The sequence below is a fragment of the Pristiophorus japonicus genome, chromosome 7 (assembly GCF_044704955.1).
Source record: "Pristiophorus japonicus isolate sPriJap1 chromosome 7, sPriJap1.hap1, whole genome shotgun sequence".
NCBI lineage: Eukaryota > Metazoa > Chordata > Chondrichthyes > Pristiophoridae > Pristiophorus > Pristiophorus japonicus.
Genome location: NC_091983.1, coordinates 197576170 through 197597083, shown reverse-complemented (window position 1 = coordinate 197597083; position 20914 = coordinate 197576170). Strand labels below are relative to the sequence as shown.

Genomic DNA, 20914 nt, shown 5'->3' with positions numbered 1-20914 from the left:
ACCTCTGCTGTAAAGTAATGATGACAAGATTAGCAGACCCTCTTGTGGTCAAGGGTTCCCGGGTTATGATCCAACAAACTAGAGAACTACTCAACAATGCAATACTCCTAGAATGATCCTAAATGTCATCATAGAATGATAAAAGGAGGGATGTGGATATCTGAACGGAATATATGGAATTAAGGACAGTAAAGTAAACGGGATATATGAAAATGTATAAGCCATGGAAGAATAGCTGGGAGAATGTCAGATTGCAAATAGTGCAACATCAGCATAGCTAACAGTCTGTCTCAAGGTTTTAAGTCACTACTCCTGCCAATGACATCAAATAGTCACACCATTAGATTGAAACATTTAGAGGCAATACGTGAGCTTTCAAGAAGAACATCTCATATAGATTGACAAATGAGTGGCTGAGTTAGACTGTCAATCCATTTGTATTTTGTTATCTGATTTCAAAACTGTATAACTGTTAACGCTTTACGATGTAACTTCACCTATCCGTAGGGAATGTGTACGCTCTATCCAGAGAGTATATCTTCTGTCTGATAGGTCTTACTGGCCGGTAATAAAGACTGCTTTGTTCAAAGCACAAGAGGTATTCGACTCAGTAATTTTACTGAACCAGATTGAGGTAAAAGAATCCTGGAACTTGTCCATTAAGGTCACCCATAGGACCTCTGAATTAGCTGCAATTCACGAGTGGCTTCTTTGTTTTGCAGACAAGACATTAAACCTTTCAAAATTCTCATCCTTGTTTTCAAATCCCTCCATGGCCTCGCTCCTCCCTATCTCTAATCTCCCACAACCTCGCACCCAACTCCCGAGATATCTGCGCTCCTCCAATTCTGCGCACTTGAGCATCCCTGATTATAATCGCTCAACCATTGGCCACCCGACCTTTTGGACACCTGCCCTAATTTCTCGTGTTACTTGGTGTCAAATTTTTTGACATACAATACGCATGTGAAGCGCCTTGGGACATTTTACTATGTTAAAGACATATATAAATTCTTGATAAAACCAACATCCCCAGCATCAAAGCACTGGCCACACTCGACCAGCTCCGTTCGGCGGGCCACATCGTCCGCATGTCCGACATGAGACTCCCAAAGCAAGCACTCGACATGACAAGCGAGCCCCAGGTGGGCAGGGGGAACATTTCAAGACATCCTCAAAGCCTCTTGATAAAGTGCAACAGCCCCACCGGCACCTGGGAATCCCTGGCCCAAGACCGCCCCTAATTGGAGGAAGAGCATCCGGGAGGACGCTGAGCACCGAGTCTCATCACCAAGAGCATGCAGAAACCAAGAGCAGACAGTGAAAGGAGTGTGCGGCAAACCAGACTCCCCACCCACCCTTTCCTTCAACCACTGTCTGTCCTACCTGTAACAAGAGACTGTAATTCCCATATTGGACTGTACAGTCACCTGAAAACTCACTTTTATAGTGGAAGCAAGACTTCCTCGATTGCACAGGACTGCCTATAATGATAAATACAAGTTACGTAAAGGAACGCCCCCCCCCCATCAAAAAAATGCCATGGCCAACAATTATCCCCTAACCAACATCACAAAAAAAACAATCATTTCTTTGCGGTTTATGGAACCAGTCGATGTGGAAATTGGCATGTTTGGGAATGTAGTTGTGGTAGGGAACATGTTCTCCGCAACCGCGACTGAGAGTTCCGACAGTCGTGTTGCCTGCCAGGGTTAACGAAGTCTCCTGTATAAATATATTGTACACGAATCACAAAGTTAACATGTAGGTACAGCAAGCATACAAGAGGATTTGAGGATAAGAATAAAGTTGTCTTACCGCAATTATATAGGGCCCTGGTGAGGCCACACCTGGAGTATTGCGTACAGTTTTGGTCTCCTTACCATATACTTGCCAAAGAGCAACAAAGGTTTACCAGACTTATTCCTGGGATAGAGGAGGGGCAGATTGTCCCATGAGGAGAGATTGAGTAGACTAGGCTTATATTCGGCAGAGTTGAGAAGAATGAGAGGTGATCTCATCGGAATATACAAAATTCTAACAGGGCTTAACATGGTAGATGCAGGGACGATGTTTTCCCTGGCTGGGGAGTCTAGAACCAGGGGTCAGTCTCAGAATAAAGGGACGGCCATTTACGAACGTAACAGGAACAGGAACGGCCCTTCGAGCCTGCTCCACCATTCAATAAGATCATGGCTGATCTGATCGTGGACTCAGCTCCACTTCCCTGCCCGCTCTCCTTAACCCCATATCATTTAAGAAGCTGTCTATTTCTGTCTTAAATTTATTCAATGTCCCAGCTTCCACAGATCTCTGAGGCAGCAAATTCCACATATTTACAACCCACAGAAATTTCTCCTCATCTCAGTTTTAAATGGACAGCCCCTCATTCTAAGATTATGCCCATTAGTTCTAGTCTCCCCCATCAGTGGAAACATCCTCTCTGCATCCACCTTGTCAAGCTCCCTCATAATCTTATACGTTTCTATAAGATTTTACCTTTCATTCTTCTGAATTTCAATGAGTAGAGGCCCAACCTACTCAACCTTTGCTCATAAGTCAACCCCCCCTCATCTCCGGAATCAACCTCGTAAAACCTTCGCTGAACTGCCTCCAAAGCAAGAATATCCTTTCGTAAATATGGAAACCAAAACGGCAAGCAGAATTCCAGGTGTTGCCTCACCAATACCCTGTATAGCTGTAGCAAAACTTCCCTGCTTTTATACTCCATCCCCTTTGCAATAAGGCCAACATTCCATTGGCCTTCCTGACCACTTGCTGTACCTGCATACTATTCTTTTGTATTTCATGCACAAATACTCCCAGGTCCCACTGCACTGCAGCACTTCACAATCTTTCTCCATTTAAATAATTGCTCTTTGATTTTTTTCTGCCAAAAGTACATGACCTCACACTTTCCAACATTATACTCCATCTGCCAAATTGTTGCCCACCCATTCAGCCAGTCTATGTCCTTCTGCAGATTTTGTGTGTCCTCCTCACACACTGCTTTTCCTCCCATCTTTGTATCGTCAACAAACTTGACTACATTACACTCAGTCCCTTCTTCCAAGTCGTTAATATAGATTGTAAATAGTTGGGGTCCCAGCACTGATCCCTGCGGCACCCCACTAGTTACTAGTTGCCAACCGCCAACCAGAGAATGAACCATTTATCTTGACTTTCTGTTCTGTTAGCTAGCCAATGCTCTATCCATGTTAATATATTACCCCCAACCCCGTGAACTTTTATCTTGTGCAGTAACCTTTTATGTGGCACCTTGTCAAATGCCTTCTGGAAGTCCATAGACACCATATCCACTGGTTCCCCTTTATCCACCCTGTTCGTTACATCCTCAAAGAATACCAGCAAATTTGTCAAACATGACTTCCTCTTCATAAATCCATGCTGACTCTTGTGGAAATGCATTTTATCTAAGCTGATACCATACGGTATTTATGTGCCCTTTGCAATATATATATAACAAAATGGAGTCCTGGTCCTTCCAGAACTTTCTGCATAAAATCAGTCAGCTTGCATAAACAGCTAAACCTGGTTTGAGATGGCTGATGGCCATCAGACAGCTAGGAGACAAGTCATGCTGAGACAAGTACCCCCCCCATGGTGCTCTCCTATTGTCTACACGACAAGAGTTCCCTGTCACCCCACCCTTTTCTTTGTACTCAAACCACCAGCCATTATCTCTTGTAGAGACCTCATCCATTTGATGCAAACAGGTAAACTGACTAGGAAACTGAACAATCCTGACACAATGCAAGACAGGTAATAGCTCATTACCACACTCTCATGGAGTAATGGCCTGCTGGCCAACTAATAACCCTGACAAAAGGAAATATCTGGAAACCATGTCAGGACAAGGATGTAGTAATTAGTTCTATCTGTATTCACTGACTGCGAGACAGAGCCAATACACAGGGAGAGGCCATAACTTGGGTTTTACTGTATAAATATCTTGTGAAACTGTACCAGTTCAGAGGTGTTCACTTAGCCCTTGACTGAGTGTGACCTGCCCCTTGCTAGCAAGTAAATTAAAGAAACTTCTGCCGGAGCTGTAAGTGTCGGAGTCATTCTTTTCGGAGGTCGAGATTTCGACAGTTACTTCTTGGAGGTTCCAAGATGCATACACTCTGCCTTGTGAGTAAAACGGATACAGGCATAGTGCCTCTCCAGTGAAAGGCTTCAGTGGCCAAACAAGGTGAGCCTTTTGCTCACAAGAGGTTTCTTCACTGTTGAATCGCATATGTAATCTGTTGTCCACAGGGGAGGTACTGCAATCTACAAGACTCAACATTTAAAAGCTAAAGTTATGTTTTTATAACCACTTCTTTCTCAGCTTGCAAGCAGAAGAGAACGGGTTCTGAAAAAAATCTCGAAACAGCCCAGGGAAGGTTTCAGTCGGTAAGGTAGAAACAGCGCTAGTCGATCGAAAAAGGTTCCTGAAGGTTCTTGTGTGATAAGATTAGAAAAAAAAGCGCTAATCGATCGAAGGTTCTTATGTGATAAGAGTTTTATTGTTTTTAATTAGGAAAAGGTTCTTATGTGATAAGAGTAGGGAAAAATAAAAGAAGCGCAATCGATCAAAGGTTCTTATGTGATAAGAGTTAGGATATGGAACCATAAGTTTTATCAGTTTTATAAGTTTTATGAGGATAAGTTAAGGACTCGGTCTGTAGTGGCGTACAACGCAGACTGAGAATTGATTATTTATTTAGATAGAGTGTAAGGTTATGATTTGTATACTCGCGTGAATATTGTTTGTCCTAGTTGTCCTTGTTATAATGTTGTGTGCAATACCTTTGTGCGACATTGCCATTAGAGAAACGGGAAGAATCACTAGGGAAAATTGTGATTTGGAAAAAAAAACAAAGATTGATTAAGAAAAGAAACAGTAACTGATTGATCAACTACGGTTGGTTCGTGCCAACATATCTCACACACCCAGACTGAGCCCGAATTAAGAGCCTTTTCAGGCCACGTAACGGCCATGAGAAGTGGGCGTAGAGAACTCGGTTGGCCGAAAGGATTGAGAGATTAGAAACTGTGGAAAATCTTAATCATCCAGAACGGGGGCTGGAGCAAGTAAACCACCACCAAAAGGGACCCCAGCCCATTTTATGCTCCAGAATTGTGGTCAGTCTTCAATTGACCACCTAAGAGAATGGGTAAAATGGACTAAGGGTGAAAATAGGCCATTTCCACCCAATGGTTCATTTAATTTAGAGAGAATAACCTGTCTAGAAGAATGCCTTATAGACAGAGACCCAGGTAGAATAGGGGGGAAAAAAAAGTGAATTGGTCAGCGTTTGGAGATTGGAAAAGGGAAGCTGAGGAACGACACGAGAAGAGCCTAAGAGTTAGCAAGCAGTGTACTAGAGGGAGAAAGCAGGGGGATGAATGGGTAGAGCAGGTGAATCGCCCTCGACATAGCAAACATCCATCTGTTATGGTTGCTAAAGAGACAAAGGCACACTCACCAAGTGCCCCTAAGGGTTGGGAAAAAGATGAGGATGAGGAATGGGACGATAATTGGACTCCCTACAGCCATCGACCACCGCCGTATGTTCCACCCCCGGGGGGTGCTCCAGGCCAACAAGGAGAAGACGATCCTCGGGCCGGAGCACAGGGAAATGGGGTAACACCCACTCCCAACAATGCAGGTGCAGCTGCAGGAAAAAATAGATCAGTCACAAGGGAATCAATACCATGACGGCCCTGCAGGTGGCACACGAAGTCTTACCCATGGACAAGGGCCCAGTGCCCTGGAGCCATCATCATCTGCATACCCAGTAAGACATTTTCCCAGTCCACTCTCTGGGGGGGCTCGGTCCCTATTTATCGACCATGGTCACCAAGTGAGTTAAGAATAATTGTGGAAGGATTGGCAGACCCTAAAACCAATATTGAAAAGGCCATAGATCAGTTAAAAGTGATCATCTTGTGCCACGAACCCAGTATATTAGATAGTCAAATCTTACTGAAAGCATGGTTAAAGGAAACGAAATTTGCCGAACTTGAGATAAAATTCAAAGATTTTAAAACCCATCGAGAGGCTCCGGATGCAGATCCCAGCACGAAGCCAGGAGAGGGGTTCTGAGAAAGATGTTGGGAAGCCTTGCATTCGGTCGGTGTTCCCAAAGAAAACGAATTGGTCCAAAATTATGGAAACTACACAAAGAAAGGAGGAGGATGTTGAGGATTATGTAGAAAGAGTGCGAGAGATCATGAACCAATGTTCAGACATGAAAATAGAGGTAGAAGCTCCTATGATCAGCGCCGTGGTAAACGGGCTACGACCCGAACTCAGAGATCCCTTTAAACTAGTTTGTCTCGGATGGCGACAGGAATCGCTATCCAGGGTTGTATCTATGTTAAAGGACATACAAGAGCGAAATAGAGAATCTAAAAGCAAGGTCACAGTGTTTGTGGAACAAGCAGCTCCAACAACACCCACCACGGTGACACCGTCCTACAGCCCCCCCCAGGGTAGAGGAAGAGGGCGAGGCAGAGGAGGAAATTTCAGGGGAAGAGGGGGAGAAGGTGCAGGGTGGAAACAATATGATACCTGTTACAATTGTGGTCAGATTGGACACTGGGCTTGAAATTGCCGGGCAAAACAGCAACAACCAAATGATGATTGGACTCAACAGGCAGGTAATAGAGCACCCCCTCCAGGACCCAACCCGTATGCGACCCAAGTCCAGGTACATGCTAGACCTCAGACTAATTTCTCTGTTCAAGATCCATTTGGATCACAGAATCAAAAGCAATTCGGCCAACAACCAAATTGCCCGAATAATGATCAATGACGCCCAATCCCAGACCCGAGTGCTACGAACAAACAACTACCCGTCGTTTCGTTAAATGCCATAAGAGAACCTGATAGTGACTTATGGATTCAAAAAAAAAAGAGAAGCTTTATTGAATGGAGAGAGACTTTTGTGAATGTCTTGTCTTTGAATGAGAGTGCGTGAATGTCTTGTCTTTGAATGAGAGTGCTTCTGTGTTTTTTTTCTTGTGTCTGGAAACCTGTTTGGAAAGGTTGTGGAGCTGCCTGTCTGTTTTAGCTCCACCCACTTTTTCAAACAAAGTGAAGTTTATTAACCCTTCAAAGTGTTGTCCTGTATGTGGGAAGTTTAAGACATTTTAAGTTAGAAGTGCTGGTGTGGATTTATTCGATGAGAAGTTATGGAGCTAGGAAATGCACAAAGGATAGGTTTGTTGAGACATGGTCCCGGTGGTTAAAAGTTGTAATGCCTTGGGAAGTTGTAATACCTTTTATTTTTTTTAAAAAGCCTTTGTGGGTCTCTCGAGGTGCAGGCTGGGGGAGTACACTCTCATTGTCCTTGGTGTAAAATCTTGGTACAAAAGCTTCTAGCTCAGTAAGAGGATTTGTTTTTTTGATAAAGAGTGGCAGTACAATATTTGAATTGGGATTTTGAGATATTTCAGGTGATCTCCTTGAGTGTATTGGAAAAATCTTGGGTTTGGAAGCCTTTTAATAAGATTAGAAAACAAGTACTTTACATTCTGTGATCTGTGAATCACTATAAGCATAAATGAGAAGTCCGTGTAACACACCGATTCTTCCGGTTCAGAAGCCCAATAGTGACAAATGGAAGTTTGTCCAAGACCTACGAGCTGTGAATGAATCTACCATATTCTCACAATGCTTAAAGAAGGATTTGGAATGAAGTATCCTGGAATGCTTTCCAGAGTCTTAAGCAGTCCCTCACTTCAGCACCAGCCTTGGGATTACCAGATTACACTAAGCTATTCAACTTATTTGTGCATCACAAAATCGGGTTTTGCACAATCTGTTTTGACTCAGTTACATGGGGACAGGCAGCGACCGGTAGTGTATTTCAGTACCCAACTAGACCCAGTGGCACGCGGACTACCAGGATGTCTTCCTTCGCTGGCAGCAGCTTATTATGCTGTACAACAGGCTCAGACAATAACTCTAAATCATCAGACCATTCTATACATCCCACACTCTGTCGAGATTTTACTTACTAAATGTGCCACCCAACACCTAACCTCCGCAAGAACCACTAAATATGAAGTTGAACTGTTATCAAATCCGAACCTTATAATTGCTCAGACCCGCCACCCACTATTAATGACGTGCTGACCTTTCAGACACAGGCCAGTACAGAGGTGGTGGTGACCTGGACGAAGGATCAATGTTATAAAAATCCAGAAGGAATATGGGTTCACCACGACAGCTGCGTGGTGGCACCCAAATCCTTACTTCCATGGATTGCCAGATTATATTTTGGCAACTTGGTATGCACCAGGTATTTCGGCAATTGCAAAACAAATCTGTGAAAATTGTGTTACCTGTCAGACAATGAATCCGGGTAAGATGGAAAAAGTAGAATCTGCCTCCCACCCAAATCCAGTCGGGCCTTTTGTACATTTACAAATGGATTTTATTGAATTACCTATGTGTATGGGATTCAAGTATGTATTAAGTTATTGTAGATGTGTTCTCTAGATGGATTGAAGCCTTTCCATGTAAAAAGGCCGATGCCACTACTGTTGCTAAATGTTTGTTAAAGGAAATCATACCGCGCTTCGGAATCCCTGCTAAGCTTTCTAGTGATAACGGGTCACATTTCACGGGAACTGTTATAAGGGAAATGTGTAAAGCTTTACAGATTAATCAACGTTTTCATTGCAGTTATCATCCACAATCAGCTGGACTTGTTGAAAGATATAATGGAATGCTTAAAAATAAGCTGGCAAAACTATGCAATGACACTGGACTGAAATGGACAGAACTGCTGCCCTTAGCTTTGATGGTAATGTGATCTGCAACCAACAGAACAACAGGCCTGTCACCGCATGAGATAGTTATGGGACGTCCCCAACGACTACCTTTTACATCACCATTTACTGCAAAACAAATGGGCATCCACAAAATGGAGGAAAATATGTTGAACTATTGTATTGCACTAACCAAATGTATTTCCAGCTTTCATTCACAGGTAAAGGAAGCTCAAGTCAAGCCAGCGGAAGGGAAGTGTCATAACCTGGAGCCAGGGGAATTCGTTTACATCAAGATTTTTAAAAGAAAAAGCAGTCTACAGCCAAGATTCGAAGGACCATACCAGGTCTTGCTGGCGACCAATACTGCAATCAAGGTAAAGGAAAGACCAACATGGATCCATGCATCCCCTTGCAAACGGGCACCCGACCAGGAGGAAGGGAAGAAGGAACCAGAGGAACAGAAAAAGGAAGACTGAATAAGGAACTGTATGGACTATGGGGACTGATGGTGCTGGGCTTGACAGGGTTTTACTTTGCATTATTGATTACACCAGGGGTACAGACCCGCCACCGAAGGGAATTGCAAGTAAACGTATTTATGGCACTGAGTCATAGGTATGCTCAAGAAAGAAACTTGTCGAGTTGTTGAATATGTTCCCATGTACCTGTCCACTCTGAAGGGGGTATTCCCCTGAGATCTGTCCCCTTTAACAAATCAGAAATGGTAGAATGGTTGACAGTGCAAAATAGGACAAACCTAACTAAGGGGCCAGAAACGAAGGAGCAAACAGAATAGAGGTCGACAGGGTATAAACTTACAGCCTTCCAGGGATGGTACCAGCGCAATTATGATAATAACCATCAGCCTCCCTTCCTAAGCATTACTCCCAGAATAGGAAATCCTGAAGGTATAATATGCCTAGTGAGTAATGAGACTAAAGGACCAGAAATGGGACGCAGCAAGTGTTCCCAAATGACTAAATGGCAAGCCACAACTAATCCCACTGAGAGAAAGATAGCAACCGTTGGCTGGACAATGGTCCATAACAAAGCCCCAGGTGAAGGTGAGAAGGTGAGACCACTCGAGTAGGGATGGCACGAAAGGACCAGGAGCTGACGTCCTATAATTGCACCTACTTTATTTGTGGCCATAAAGCCTACCCATGGTTACCAGCCAACTGGACAGGGTCCTGTTACTTAGGATATGTGGTACCCTTTATCAGATCAATAAAGACTAAGGGATGCCTATGGAAGTCATAGATTTAAACGGGATTTGACATGGCTAAACGGAATATTCAAGGTAATGGTGCCACCCTATGGAATAGCATCAACTGAATGGCAGTTACGGGAACTGGCTAACTTAGTTGAATCAGTAGCCAACGCAACTTCCCAAGCCTTTGAAGGGGTAAATGATGAAATGGTAGCTATTCGAACAGTGGCTCTCCAAAATCGTATGGCCTTAGATTATCTCCTAGCCAAGGAGGGAGGGACATGCGCATTAATAGGTGAAGAATGCTGTACGTATATCCCAGATAAATCAGAAGATATCGGCAGTCTAGCTGAATACATCAGGAAAAAGGTAAGAGAGTATAAACAGACAGTTGGCCAGGACGGTATCACCTTGTGGGGTTGGGCATCGGGATGGTTGGGATCCCTAGGGAAATCTGTGGTACAGGGTTTGATCATATTCCTGCTGATAGTCTTCGCCCTGTATCTATTATTTGTCGTCGTTAAGTGTTACTGTGCCAGGGTGGGAGAAACTGTTACCTACCAAGACCACGGCTGGAGTTATGATAGCAACAACTGCTGAAGGCTCTTTGTGGAAATGGAAATGGAGAGACTGTACAAGATCAGAATGGATTAAGTTGTCCTTGAAGGACAAAATGGGGGAATGTGGAAATGTATTTTATCTAAGCTGATACCATACAGTATTTGTGTGCCCGTTGCAATATATATATAACAAAATGGAGTCCTGGTCCTTCCAGAACTTTCTGCATAAAATCAGTCAGCTTGCATAAACAGCTAAACCTGGTTTGAGATGGCTGATGGCCATCAGACAGCTAGGAGACAAGTCATGCTGAGACAAGTCCCCCCCCATGGTGCTCTCCTATTGTCTACACGACAAGAGTTCCCTGTCACCCCACCCTTTTCTTTGTACTCAAACCACCAGCCATTATCTCTTGTAGAGACCTCATCCATTTGATGCAAACAGATAAACTGACTAGGAAACTGGACAATCCTGACACAATGCAAGACAGGTAATAGCTCATTACCACACTCTCATGGAGTAATGGCCTGCTGGCCAACTAATAACCCTGACAAAAGGAAATATCTGGAAACCATGTCAGGACAAGGATGTAGTAATTAACTCTTTATCTGTATTCACTGACTGCGAGACAGAGCCAATACACAGGGAGAGGCCATAACTTGGGTTTTACTGTATAAATATCTTGTGAAACTGTACCATTTCGGAGGTGTTCACTTAGCCCTTGACTGAGTGTGATCTGCCCCTTGCTAGCAAGTAAATTAAAGAAACTTCTGCCGGAGCTGTAAGTGTCGGAGTCATTCTTTTCGGAGGTCGAGATTTCGACACACTGCCTGACCGAATTTTGCTTTTGCAAATGTCCTGCTACTGCTTCTTTAATAATGGACTCCAGCATGTTCCCAACCACAGATGCTAGGCTAACTGGTCTATAAGTTTCCTGCTAAGACCCTCTTAGGATTGAGGCGAGGAGGAATTTCTTCACTCAGGTGGTGAATCTTTGGAATTCTCTACCGCAGAGGGCCGTGGAGGCTCAGTCGTTGTGTATATTCAAGACAGATCAATAGATTTTTGAATAGTAAGGGAATCAAGGGATATGGGGATAGAGCAGGAAAGTAGAGTTGAGGGAGATGATCAGCCATGATCTTACTGAATGGCCCCTTGAGCCTGCTGTGCCAAACGGCCAACTCTTGCTCCCATTTCTGATGTTCTTATGTTCCTCTCATCATCATCAGCAGTCCCTCGAACAAGGATGACTTGCTTCCACATGAGTTCACAGATGTTTCAATGAAGGACCCAATGTTCCACTACTTATAAGTGACTACATTTTAAAATGAGTGCATTGGCTGTGAAGTACTTTTGAAGCTGTGAAAGGTACTATATAAATACAATAGCAAAATACTGTGGAGGCTGGAATCCAAAAACAGAAAATGCTGGAAATACTCAGCAGGTCAGATACACAGATGCTGACTGACCTGCTGATTATAAAAGTGCAAGTTCTTGCATAGGATTGTTAGCAGTCTTCAAATAGCTCAGAAGCACTAATTGTATTTTTTTATATGCAGGTGCAAACCACCAACTTGTATTTATATAGCGCCTTTAACATAGTAAAACATCCCAAGGCGCGTCACAGGAGTGTTAGAAGACAAAAAATAAAGACATTTTACACAACCACAAGAAATTATGACAGATGACCAAAAGCTTGGTCAAAGAGGTAGGTTTTAAGGAGCGTCCTAAAGGTTTAAGTAAGGGAGTTCCAGAGCCTGGGGCCTAGGCAGTTGAAGGCACAGCCACCAATGGTTGAGCAGTTGTATATAATCAGGGATTTCAAGAAGGCAGAATACGAGGAGCATAGACATCTCCAGAGGTTGTGAGGCTGAAGGAGATTAGAGATTTTGGGCCCAAGTTTCCACACGCGGCTAGAACGGCGCAGTCCAGACCTGGACGCCCGTTTTTCGCGCCACAAAGTGCGCCTAAAAAAAATCCTCCGTATTCTCCACCTCCCTGCAGGTCTTCTGGCCCTCGGCGCAGCGCAGCACGAGCTGTGGGGGGGGGGGGGGGGGGGGGGGGGAGAGCCAGGTCCCTGCGCTGAAAACAGTGACGGGACCTCTGCACATGCGCACTACAGTGGGCACGCAAGTGCAGTAGCTCCAGGCGCCCGAAACTGTGTGGGAGGTGCCCGAAGCACGCAGCCCCGACCGAATGGCCTCACTGGGGCTGCGTGAATAAGGCTCCTCCCACGGCCAGCTCCTGCTCCCGCTCCCGGAACGGACCCGATACCCGCTCCCGCCACCCCCCCCGCCTCCGGACCCAACCCGATTCCCGCTCCTCTCTCCTCTTCTCCCCCCCCCGCACTGGATCCGACCTGACCTCCCCCTCCCTCCCTCATGACCTCCCCCCGACCCGAACCGAACTGAACTGAACCTCCCCGATCCAACCCAACGCCACCTACCTGTAAATCTGGTGCTGGGGACGGGCCCTGCCCGAAGTCTCGGGCCGGCCCGTTCAGCCTTCGGCCCCAAAAGGCCTGCCTGAAGCACTTTCACACAGGTAGGAAGATGGTTTATTTAATCTTTTCTTTGCTTATAAATGTTTATTCAGGTTGGATTTATTTGTATAATATTTGTATAAGTATAAATAAGGATTTATTATAGAATTTAATGACTTCCCTTCCCCCCCCACCTCGTTCTGGATGCCTAATTTGTAACCTGCGCCTGATTTTTTAATGTGTAGAACAGGTTTTTTCAGTTCTACAAAAATCTTCACATGCTCCATTCTAAGTTAGTTTGGAGTACGTTTTCACTGTGGAAACTTTCAAATCAGGCGTCAGTGGCCAGACACGCCCCCTTTTGAAGAAAAAATTCTGTTCCAAAGTGGAACTGTTCTGCCTGACTAGAACTGCAGAAAAAAAATGTGGAGAATTGCAATTTCTAATAAGATAGAATGTTCTCCACCAGTTGCTCCTAAAAATCAGGCGCAAATCATGTGGAAACTTGGGCCCAAGAGGGGCGAGGCCATGGAGGGATTTGTAAACAAGGATGAGAATTTTGAAATCGAGGCATAACTTAACTGGGAACCAAGGTAGGTCAGCGAGCACAGGGGTGATGGGTGAGCGGGACTTGGTGAGAGTTAGGACACGGGCAGTCGAGTATTGTATCAGCTCAAGTTTACATAGGGTAGAATGTGGGAGGCCAGCCAGGAATGCATTGGAGTAGTCAAGTCTAGAGGTAACAAAGGCATGGATGAGGATTTTAGTAGATGAGCCGAAGCAGGGCAGAGACAGGCAATGTTACGGAGGTGAAAATCGGCGGTTTTAGTTATGCCGCGGATATGTGGCCAGAAGCTAATTTCAGTGTCAAATATGACACCTAGGTTGTGAACTGTCTGGTTCAGCCTCAGACAGATGCTAGGGAGAGGGATGGAATCATTGGGTAGGGAACACGGTTTGTTGCGGGGACCAAAAATAATGACTTCGGTCTTCCCAATATTTAATTGGAGAAAATTTCTGCTCATCCAATACTGGATGTCTGACAGTTTAGAGACCATGAAGGGGTTGAGAGAAGTGGTGGTGAGGTAGAGCTGGGTGTCGCACGTACATGTGTAAAATGACACTGTTTTCAGATGATGCCACCGAGAGGCAGCATATAGATGAAAAATAGGAGGGGGCCAAGGATAGATCCTTGGGGGACACCAGAGAAGCTGTTTCAGGTGATTCTCTGGCCATTGCATGTGATTTTCTGGCTCCGATCAGATAGATAAGACTAAAACCAGGCGAATGCAGTCCCACCCAGCTGGACTATGGTGGAGAGGCGTTGGAGGAGGATGGAGTTGTCAACCGTGTCAAAGGCTGCAGACAGGTAGAGAAGGAAGAGGGATAGATAGTTTACCGTTGTCACAGTCACAAAGGATGTCATTTGTGACTTTGATGAGAGCCATTTCAGAACTGTGGCAGGGGAGGAAACCAGATTGAAGGGATTCAAACAAGGAGTTCCGGGATAGATGGCGACAATACGTTCAAGGACTTGAGAGGAAAGGGAGGTTGGAGATGGGGCAGTAGCTTTCAAGTACAGTGAGTGGGGTCAAGGGTTTTTTTTTGAGGGGGGTGATGACAGCAGATTTGAAGGAGGGGGAATAAAACCTGAGGCGAGAACACAATTAACAATGTCAACTAACATGGGATCCAGAAAAAGAAGTTGGGTGGTCAGCAGAATAGAGTCAAGGGAGCAGGAAGTGGGTTTCATGGACAACATGAGTGTGGAGAGATCAGAGAGAAACTGGAGAGAGATGAGAGTTCAAGGCTAGAGCAGGGGGGAACCTCATAGGAAGTTAGGCCTGGTGGGCTGGGGAAAGGAAGGGAACTGGCAGAGGCAGCTGATTGGATGGTCTCAATCTTTGAGACACCACCAAAGGTTAGCCTTGAAGAACCAATGACTTTAAACCAAATGGCTTTTTGCATATCAATATTTTCGTAATTGTAAACTTTTCTTTGATACTATAATTTATAAAACAACTCCGATCTTTATATAGCCTTTCGCAGAATCATAACATTCTAATTTCAACACACTACGTCCATTTTAAAATCTGCGAGCAACTTGTCTTTCACGCACTCAGTTTCCCCATCTCAAATGTTATCTTTGCATAGCTGTCTTTACAAGGTATGAAAACCCCAGAAAGCGAGTGATTTGTAACAACACGTTTAAGAGCAAATCTCAATGCAAACCAAACTACACACGGTACTGTGAGAGGGCGCCATCCATGCTTGTTGAATGACTGCAAGAGCCGAGCACTGCGGTAGTATGTTGATCGACAGACAGCAATCTGGCTAGAGTATCGGCCTTTTCACAATGGCGTCTCTCTTTTTACATTTATAAGGATATGCGTGGGAGAGCGCAGAGGTTCCCAAACCTGGGGAAGGAACGTGACTCAATCACGGGCGAAGTGAACTGCTAATTTAAAAAAACATTTAAAAAATGGTCGACAATTCCTATCCTCACACACATCCAGCCTGTGAGGCAACCGCTTTAAATCGAGGTTTTACACGTTGTCATGCTAAACCACGAATCAATCCGCGAGATACCAGGAACAGTAGCATATGACAGAAAACCAGGACGCTTGCAATTATGATCGCCTTATTTCCCACCGCCCCTCTTCCCCCAAGAACCGAGAAACCAGTTGATACAATATCGCGATCGGGCAGTTCATCTCCACTAACTGGAAACGGCGCAGATACCGCGTTTCTCAAGGCGGAAAAAAGGTAGTGGCTGTTCAGCCCCTACACACGTGATGAGCCCGCCAAAAAGAAGCTACAAGCAAGTCCTCCCAGTAAATCGCCTCCACATCCTTTCGCACTGCAAATATTAACATCAAAGTTCGGATATTTTGTGCTCGCCCCGATTTGGCAACAGCATAAAATGTTCAATGCATTGTCATTCGAAGGAAACATCAAAATGCTCACAATTTGAAAAATTCTGTCAGGAGAGTGTCGCATGAAGCCTCCGCCACTCCCCTTGAAACTCACCTAAGCCTGACTTTTAGTAACGAGGTCAGTTTAAAGATTAAACTCCCCTCGTCGTAACGTGGAGACAGCGCGACTCTCCACACACAAATATAAAGTATTTAATATTAACTGTCACTTTTGGAGCGAGAAGCCGCCGTCGCCGTAGACACGGCCCTGACCTGCCCCCAAAAGTTGCCTAACCCGTTGAAGGAAAAGCTATGCTCAATTTCACCCGACTGACGGAAATGTAACGGGTTCAACTTAATCACGACATGATTCGTAGCCCCAGTTGATTAAAATACTTTTCGATCTTTTCATGCCTACTGCGAACCCATTAAAAATACTTACACGTGTAATTGAGTGAGCCAAAAGTCGGACTCGTGTGCAACATCTAACATTCATTTGATATATTTGTATAAAGCAAAAAAAAACGTCTAAAAGTATGAAACACAAATTCGGACATTTTTTCACACCTGACATGGAGATTGTCAGAGAGGGGGTGGGACTGTCCTGGACGTTATTTTTAAACAGACTGACAAGTAATTGAGGAATTAGACGGGACATGGAAGCAGCAGCGACGGATTCCTCGCCCTTTTAAGTGTTGCGTGAATGAGGTCGCCGGATCCAGATCTTAGCTGAAGGTAGGTGACCTGTTGCTCATGACGGCAGGTGATTTTATACCAAGACCTCCCCACTCCCTTGCCTACGACATCATCTGTTTCAACAGCGGGGTTTTTTTTTAAATGTAGGTGAGAAGATCCGAAAACCACGCCCAATGAACACTGGCATGAACTTTATGGCGAAATCCCGGATCCCAGGATTGGGGGTGGGGAAGAGCCCGAGTCCCGCCATGCGGCCGCTTTGCCGATTCAAGACATGAAGCTTCATATTTAAAAATATACACCGTGCCCAATGATCTCGGTCACATTAAAAAATACACCCGTGAGCCTTTCGAATGCTTCATGTAAATTATTTCCTTTTTAATAACTACACATTTACAGGCCTAAGAGGAAGCCAGGCGGTGGAAGGGGTGGGAGAGGAGGGTCCCGGGTTGCTGTCCGTCTACTCTCAAATATTGTGGCGCATTTCTTTCTTGGAAGAGCCACAGCTCGCATTCTCGGGGCCCAGTCTGTCCTTTGGCCGGGGTTCTGGTTTAAACATGGTTTTATTTATTAAAAGAGAACGAGGCCCAGAAAATCGAATCACCGCGATCTCATTAATCGCACACCTTTTTAAATATATACGAAACACATGGTTTCTCCCATTTATTACCTTGGAATGGTCCGGAGGTCTCCCGATCCCTTGCACGTATCCTGCCGAGAAAACCACACCTCCAGCAGCTTCTCGGTACCTTCGAAAAAGTGTGCACCGTTTTCCATCGTGAAACAAATCGCACGAAACGAAAAAAAAAACTTTTTTTTAAAAAAAAATGTTTTTTTCTGGTAAAAGCTTAATTAGAATAAGTTAGTTTCAATTGCTCTGTTTTAGTGGGTTCTTATACAGTCCGATTTTTTATGGTTATTAATTTCTTTTTTTCCTTTAGCCCAATCCCTTTTGACAGAGAATTGCTTTGAGCGACCGCTAGCTAATATCGCCGGCCATACTGTGACTAGCGGCGCGCCGTGCGCTGCGGTTCCCTTTTATAACCTCCGAGCCCTCCTCCCCGCTCCCCCAGTCACAATAGGGCGTCTGTGGCGTCATCAACGGAGAAGAATGCCGAGCGCGCTCTGCCGGCTCGAGCGCAAGAAAACCGTTTCGAAAAAAAATCCCTTTTGCAACGCACAACGTTTCCAATTTAAAAGCAAATTAAAAAGAAAAATAAAGTCTGAATGGGTTTCTTTTTAAAGTAAATCAAGGACCTTCGATTTGACTTTTTTTTAAAAAGACAAAACGCCATTGGCTAGAAGAACAGAAAATGCTCGAAATGTCAGCAGGTCTAGTTTTACTATCAAGCAGTTTCCTGGATTACCCGCAGGATTGGGAGAAAGCAGGAATTTGAGTTAAATTTTGATTTAAAAAAATTTGAGTGCGATTTTAATTATTCGGCTATTTTAATCTCACTTTTCGGTTAAATTGTTCAATGCTTTTATAAAGTTATATAGGAAACGCTCGCACGTATTTTCCCCCGCCCCTCTCCTTGTACGAACAGTCCCCACTTTTGGATTCCGAAAACGGTCGGACGGTCCGCAGGGGTGCACAACGGGAGTTGTAGTTTTTCCCACGGCGCAACTACGTCAGGAAACAGGGAGCAGAGACTCGCGGGACTACGTATACCAGCATACCTCGCAGGTCGCCATTGTATGCTGCATACAACACAACAAACGTACGGTAAATGTCGCCGTGTGAACTTGTTGGAAGAGACCAAAACACGAAATGAGGAAATGATCGGTGCTTAACCTAAATACTTCAACCCGTTTATTTTATTTCACAAAAATATAAATTATTTATGTATTTATGGAGTGACAACGATGGATTACGATTTTAAAACGAAACTAGCAGCGGAACGAGAGAAAGTAGAGGATCTGTTTGAATATGAAGGTTGCAAAGTGGGTCGTGGTACCTACGGTCATGTTTATAAAGCAAAAAGAAAAGATGGGTAAGAAATTCAGATGTTTTCTGTGAGGATGTTGTTGCTGCCCGTGGAAGGAGTTTTTTTTTCTAAAAGCCGTTTTCTCGGTTCACGTGCTGCACAAACCAGTGTTTATGTTTCTGGTTTGTAAATATATCACAACACCCTGTGTTTACACTCATTATGTTAACCTGTCTATTTCAGGCGAAGGCCTCCAGCCCTATTACATTTGTTTTGGAAAGTATACTTTTATTTCTAGCACTTATTGGTGTGGTACTTTTATGTTTTTATTCTACAGTTTGTTTTGTAAATGTTTTGCTGACCACCAACTGTTAAACCAGTGCTTGTCATAATCTATGATTACATCATCTTTTTGTAATTGTCAAATAAAAATGTACGCTTGTTTTCCACTCTTTATATCACCTTAGATATCCTAACTCTCTTGGCAGTGTATATAAATATTAAGGGGTTTCAAAATTGCAGTGTAGTAAATCCTGCACAATGTACAATTTCTGGTATAACTCAACAGAGAAGTGCACTTCATTTTCATACATGAAATTGCCAATTATATTACAACAGCAGCATCAACAATTTGCATTTATAAAGCAACTAATGTAAAAACAATCCCAAGACACAGATAACAGTCTTTATGGTAGAGGACACTAACAATATCCCAGCAGTAGATAGTCAAGGGGCTGGCTATAGGGGAGGAGGAACTTAACACAATCACAATTACTAAGGAGGTGGTACTCAGTAAGATAATGGGACTAAAGGCAGATAAACCCCCTGGACCCGATGGCTTGCATCCTAGGGTGTTAAGAGAAGTAGTGGCAGGGGTTGTGGATGCATTGGTTGTAATTTACCCAAATTCCCTGGATTCTGGGGAGATCCCTGCAGATTGGAAAACTGCAAATGTAACGCCCGCATTTAAAAAAGGAGGCAGACAAAAAGCAGGAAACTATAGACCAGTTTGCCTAACATCTGTGGTTGGGAAAATGCTGGAGTCCATTATTAAAGAAGCAGTAGCAGGACATTTGGAAAAGCAAAATTCAGTCAGGTAGAGTCAGCATGGATTTATGAAGGGAAAGTCATGTTTGACAAATTTGCTGGTATTCTTTGAGGATGTAACGAACAGGGTGGATAAAGGGAAACCAGTGGATGTGGTGTATTTGGACTTCCAAAAGGCATTTGACAAGGTGCCACATAAAAGGTTACTGCACAAGATAAAATTCACGGGTTGGGGGTAATATATTAGCATAGATAGAGGATTGGCTAACTAACAGAGAACAGAGAGTCGGGATAAATGGTTCATTCTCTGTTGACAACTAGTAACTAGTGGGGTGCCACAAGGATCAGTGCTGGGACCCCCAACTATTTACAATCTATATTAACGACTTGGAAGAAGGTACCGAGTGTAACGTAGCCAAGTTTTCTGACGATACAAAGATGGGAGGAAAAGCAATGTGTGAGGAGGAAACACAAAATCTGCAAAAGGACATAGACTGGCTAAGTGAGTGGGCAAAAATTTGGCAGATGGAGCATAATGTTGGAAAGTGTGAGGTCATGCACTTTGGCAGAAAAAAAATCAAAGAGCAAGTTATTATTTAAATGGAGAAAGATTGCAAAGTGCTGCTGTACAGCAGGACCTGGGGGTGCTTGTGCATGAAACACAAAAGGATAGTATGCAGGTACAGCAAGTGATTAGGAAGGCTAATGGAATCTTGGCCTTTTTTGCAAAGGAGATGGAGTATAAAAGCAAGGAAGTCTTGCTACAGCTATACAGGGTATTGTTGAGGTCATATCTGGACTACTGCGTGCCGTTTTGGTTTCCATATTTACGAAAGGATATACTTACTTTGAAGGCAGTTCAGAGAAGGTTCACAAAGTTGATTCTGGAGATGAGGAGGTTGACTTATGAAGAAAGGTTGAGTAAGTTGGGCCTCTACTCATTGGAATTCAGAAGAATATGAGGTGATCTTATCAAAACGTATAAGATTATGAGGGGGCTTGACAAGGTGGATGCAGAGAGGATGTTTCCACTGATGGGGATGACTAGAATTAAAGGGCACGATCTTAGAATAAGGGGCCAGCCATTTAAAACTGAGATGAGGAGACATTTTTTCTCTCGGGGTTGTAAATCTGTGGAATTCACTGCCTCAGAGAGCTGTGGAAGTTGGGACATTGAATAAATTTAAGACAGAAATAGACAGTTTCTTAAACGATAAGGGGTTATGGGGAGCGGGCAGGGAAGTGGAGCTGAGTCCATGATCAGATCAGCCATGATATTATTGAA

The 20914-nt window shown here is 44.1% G+C and overlaps 2 protein-coding genes across 8 annotated transcripts in view; one reads left to right on the top strand and one right to left on the bottom strand.

Moving 5' to 3' along the window:
* Positions 1 to 17692, bottom strand: part of amd1 (adenosylmethionine decarboxylase 1) — a 66484-nt gene extending 48792 nt beyond the window's left edge. Inside the window, exon 1 of one of the 4 annotated variants that reach the window (XM_070885695.1) lies at positions 17325 to 17692. In XM_070885695.1, coding sequence (XP_070741796.1) covers positions 17325 to 17431 — 107 coding nt within the window. In that variant the 5' untranslated portion in view covers positions 17432 to 17692. Of the gene's footprint in view, positions 1 to 16400; positions 16434 to 16525; positions 16607 to 17324 lie in introns of those variants that run through there. The other 3 variants (XM_070885693.1, XM_070885696.1, XM_070885694.1) reach the window with 3 other exon arrangements.
* Positions 17693 to 17929: 237 nt separating this feature from the next.
* Positions 17930 to 20914, top strand: part of cdk19 (cyclin dependent kinase 19) — a 410414-nt gene continuing 407429 nt past the window's right edge. For 2 of the 4 annotated variants that reach the window (XM_070885689.1, XM_070885688.1), the window contains exon 1: positions 17932 to 18648. In XM_070885689.1, the coding sequence (XP_070741790.1) occupies positions 18521 to 18648 (128 nt within the window). In that variant the 5' untranslated portion in view covers positions 17932 to 18520. Of the gene's footprint in view, positions 18649 to 20914 lie in introns of all 4 variants that reach the window. The other 2 variants (XM_070885692.1, XM_070885690.1) reach the window with 2 other exon arrangements.